Source organism: Uloborus diversus, chromosome 1 (genome assembly GCF_026930045.1).
Source record: "Uloborus diversus isolate 005 chromosome 1, Udiv.v.3.1, whole genome shotgun sequence".
Classification (NCBI taxonomy): domain Eukaryota; kingdom Metazoa; phylum Arthropoda; class Arachnida; order Araneae; family Uloboridae; genus Uloborus; species Uloborus diversus.
The window spans coordinates 125,697,090-125,701,946 of record NC_072731.1 but is presented as its reverse complement, the minus strand read 5'-3'; the positions used below and the strand labels follow the sequence as shown (position 1 = coordinate 125,701,946).

Here is a 4,857-nt window from a genome sequence, read left to right as displayed (position 1 = left end):
TACTAGCAAATTCAAATCAGCCAAACTGCTCCAGAATTTTTTAAAATAAACTAACAATTTCCTCTAGTAATGTTAATCAAGCCTAGCCTTAAAATAAAATGAGCATTAGTTAGATTTAGTGAAACACGTGCCATGTATTTATTTTTCCAAACAATTTCACGAGTAACTTTTAATGTTTTTAATTTCTGCAAATTATGTTTTTATTTTCTAATATTACTATATTAATTTTTGATGAATTTCGTCTACTTTTGTTATGACTTCGAGATTAGGCATACAGAAAATATGCCGTCAAATATTCTCTGAAAACATTTTCAAGCCGCTCATGAAACAGAAGGAATGGAAAATTCTAGTTGTTGATGAATTCGCTATGAAATTCCTTTCTACTTGCTTTAAGACTGAAGAGATTTTTGCTTACAATATTGCTCTTATTGAGCACCTTGAGCAATTCAGAGAGCCACTAATATATTTCTCTGCAATTTATCTTTTATATGGAACCACGGAAAGTGTAGACCTTCTGAAAAGTGATCTCATTACACATGCCACCATGTACAAGAGTGCTCATCTATTTTTCTTGTCTCCCGTCGAAGACGAAGTATTTGAAAATATCTGTGAATATTCAAATATCGGTTTCGTTGAAACATTCAAAGAAGTTGGTATTATGTTTATACCATGTGAATCTCAAGTTTTTTCTCTAGATGACAGGATATTTTTTTCAAGTTTCTTTGATGTCTGCTATGAATTAAACATGAACCATGTAAAAGAGATTGCAAAGAAGATTGTATCACTTTGTTCCACTCTTGGAGTTATTCCTTTGATAAGGTATCGCAGGGCTTTTATAAAAAATCTTATACTTGCACAGGCTGTGCAGCAGGAGTTGAAGGAGTATGAAAATTTTTCTTCTGCGAACAGTCGTAATGAATCTGATGTTCAATGTCAGTTTCTAGTGTTGGATCGTGGCTTCGACTGTATCTCTCCACTTGTCCATGAATTTACGTTTCAAGCAATGGCGTACGACATCCTGAATATTAACGATGATGTTTACGCTAAAAACCTTTCGAATTCAAGCGAAACTTCCACGACGACAAAGAAAGAAGACAGCCTTCCCATTTCTTTGACTGAAGACGACGAAACATGGTGTCGTCTGAGGCACGAACACATCGCTAATGTCGGTAAAGCTCTCGATAGTATGAAATATGGCATAATTCTGGCCAGAGCATCGGAGAGTCATCCTCGTTTGCAGAAACTTCCTGAGCTTGGAGATGCTGTTCGAAAGCACTTGATTACACACAGAAATGTATCTCTGGATAACTTCAGAAGCATAGCTGGCGAATGCATGACTTTGTTCTGCAGAGGATTAAACATACTTGCTGAAATGGAACAGAGTTTGGCTTTGGGAAAATCCGCAGAAGATAAACCCATCACGAACAGCATTCTACCAGACCTTATGAACATCCTTGCAAGTAAAAGTTATGAAACCAATGAAAAGCTCAGGGTACTGCTACTATACATTTTCTTCAAGAAGGGAATACCTAAACAAATTTTCTTCGACATATTATCAAAAGCTGACTTATCTTTCACTGATGTTTATCCGATAACAAATGCCCTTCATTTAGACATAGATATATTTAGGCCTGGTAAATGCAACGCGCTGGATGACATACCGGAAGCTGAAGATACTGATGAAGGCCCTGGTTCTGATATATCTTTCAAGCAGTCGCGTTGGGTTCCTCTTGTGAAAACTGTAATGCTAAGATGCATACAAGGGGAACTTAGCCACGATCTATATCCGTTTCTTGAAGGTGGCAGCGAAGAACCTTTGCTAAAAGGAGGACATTCTCGATCCTGGTGTGCTGACGGTAAACGCGAAGACGCGTCAAAGCTGATTTTCTACATCGTGGGTGGAGTAACATATTCAGAGATGAGGTGTGCTTACGAAGTGATGAAAATGTACCCTGAGTGGGATATATTTATTGGTGGTGATACTTTAATTACTCCGAATGAGTTCCTCGAGAGGCTCGGAGGACTCAGCAGGTTTTTCGGGAACACTTGAAGGAACTTATTGGTTGAAGGTGGGGAGCAACGGATTCCTATTATTATCTCAGTGATTCTGAATAAAATGCGTTTTTTCTAAAAAGTGATATTTTAAATCTTGGCGATTTTTTTTTTTTTTTAATTTTATACATTGCCACCACTTTTGAACACATTTACGCAGAAACTACTTGTTTATGACGATGCTATACATTTTTTTGTATTAAAAAAATTAAATGTAATTGCTAAAAAAATAAATAAATAACTAAATGATCTAATTGAGCCGTTAAAATGGAAAAAAATCATCCAAATAAAAGCAATAACGTGAAAAGTTCCGCATAAAAAAACCGGAAATTAAATAAAGCACCTAAAAGTGCCGTTGAACTGTTGAATAATTCATGAAATAAATATATCGAGTCATTAATAAACATTAAAAACTGAATTAAAATGTAAATTCAGAAAAAGAGGAGCAAACATGGCGGTGACTTTAACATTATTTTGCTACTTTCGGCAAGGTAGAAAGTAAACATGTCATCAAGCCATAAGTGACAACAGGAAAGTACCGATGGAAGGAAAATAGGTAATCCAGCTAGTTGACGTGGTACAATCCAATTAGTTGGAAGTCAGAAAATCAATAAAGTATTTCGGATATTTTGACAAATTTTTTTTTTTTTTAATCCCTGATATACAGGAAATATTACAATGAGTTCCCATACGTATTTAGCGGTACTTCATCCAGCAGCTCATCCGAACGTTATCCATTGATGCTTCTCATTGTGTCAACATTTTAGCGCCAAAGTTTGACATTTGGCACAATAATCACAAAATTGGGTTTGCGAATTTGTGCAGAATGACGAGTGGTGTCCCAACAACAGAAAACAAAAAAGTATGTTGTGAGGGTGCAGCTGGTCATTGTTGTTAATTACCCCGTCAATTGGGATATTGTGCCAAATGTTGACAGCACCATTTGCAATACCTCATGGAGGTAGGAGTAAATAGGAGGGGGGAAGATGAGAGGGCTATAAACCTTTCACGAAGCAATAAATTTCTGCACATATACTGCCGTGTTACGTAAAGCGTAGTAACTGCAAATTTTTACTTTTAATTTTTTGTATTTTTATCATCTATTGTATTAAGGCTTTATCGCTTATTTGGTTTCCGCTAAAAATAAGGCAAGGAAAAAAACCCCTGTCAAACTACAACATTCTCCTACTGTTAATATGGAATCCGAAACGCGTTCCTTCAAATGTCTCAAAAACTCATTTTTGCAGATACTACTCTTTACTATTTCACTGCAGTATATACAATATGTTATGCCTGTCTACATCTACATTGATTACTAGGGTTTTTCAGGGCAAAACTCTCGTTGTGCTTATAATTTTGTCTGGTTTCAATAATGATATATATATATATATATATTTTTTATTAACCACGGAAAAAAATTTTAGTTTATATTTTCAAATGTTCGGCCTTCCACAATGATGTCTAGCATAAAAAGGCATTTTCTGTATAAATTTCACTGAATTATTTCAGGATTTTTTTTTTCTATGCAATTTTCTGTTATCATTAAAACTCTGACCACCACTGTAGAGTGTCGATGCAAAATGTTTAGTATTTATCTGCTAAGTTTCAATAAGTTGAAACTTCATTCCCACACTTCATGCAATGCTACATAACACATTTTTTTTTCATTTATTATTCACAATTTATCATAAATACATCTAAAAAAGCAAGTAGAATCATTGACTGACTGTTGACAGGCTTTGTAAATGTCAGTCGAAGCGAGAATTCCTATTATGAAGTTTTAGATGTAACTGACAGGTTGAAAATTGAAATGTCCATAAAATAGAAGCACACTGTAATAGTATGGCAAAAATCAATAGGCTGAAAATAGTGATAACGGAAAATATTGGTGGGGGAAGCTAACAAAACTGCAACACATGCAATTGATTAATTGGAACTACTCCAAACTCTCCCTTTCATCAGCTAATAAATTTTGAAGTATTTTTCAAGTTAGTTATTTAACAAAAAGTATTTTATTGGCAAAATGTTATTAATTTGCATTTAAGCATCAATTTACCAGCCTTACAAAAAAAAAAAAAAGATTTACTTTTTTTTCCACGGCTCTTTATTTCTTGAATCACTGTTACGTTCTTCTAACCACACGAATAGTGCAAAAAGGAAGAGTTGAAATAAGTAACAATCGGAGGAACATGTATGGAAACACACTTTTGGTGAAAAAAATATTTACCCTCGTCTATCCATTATCGAGATATTAAGTCTTAAAGTCTGCCGAAATTTTAAGAAGACTGCTAAATTTAACGACTTGGCAAGAAATTAACCACGCAGTTTCCCCGTCTGCATCCATAAACAAATCGCATGAAAGATATCTTCTATTACTCACTAAAACTCGCTAAACTTGGCAACTTTTCTTAAAATTTCGTTAGACTTTAAGACCTCCTATTTCGGTAACGGAGACACGAGGTCAAATAATTTATCCATCCAGACACACGTTTTACACTGTTTTTCGATTGCTACTCATTTGGTTTTTTTATTATTACACTATCACGTGGTTTCCTGGTAAGTGTACTAACACTGTTCATCACCTTCCGAGTTTCTTCTTCATTTCTTCAACCTCTTCTAAGTTTTTTTTTTAAAGGGGTGGGGGGGGGAGAGGAGTTTTTCTTTTTTTGGTTTCACAGGTCAAGTGAGTAGAGATTACCCAAAGACCCTGCCAATTTGTTTCACGTTAGTGTGAGTGAATTATAAAACTCCAATTGTGAATTTTATCGCATTCGGGCGAAATTTTCATCAAAAATATTTCTATAA

The 4,857-nt window shown here is 34.8% G+C and overlaps 1 protein-coding gene across 1 annotated transcript; it reads left to right on the top strand.

Annotated features, from left to right (window-relative positions):
• The first annotated feature begins 322 nt into the window (after positions 1-322).
• LOC129234828 (protein ROP-like) lies at positions 323-2,050 on the top strand. Its single transcript, XM_054868747.1, has one exon. The coding sequence runs from the start codon at positions 323-325 to the stop codon at positions 2,048-2,050; it is 1,728 nt and encodes a 575-aa protein (XP_054724722.1).
• The last annotated feature ends 2,807 nt before the right edge of the window (positions 2,051-4,857 follow it).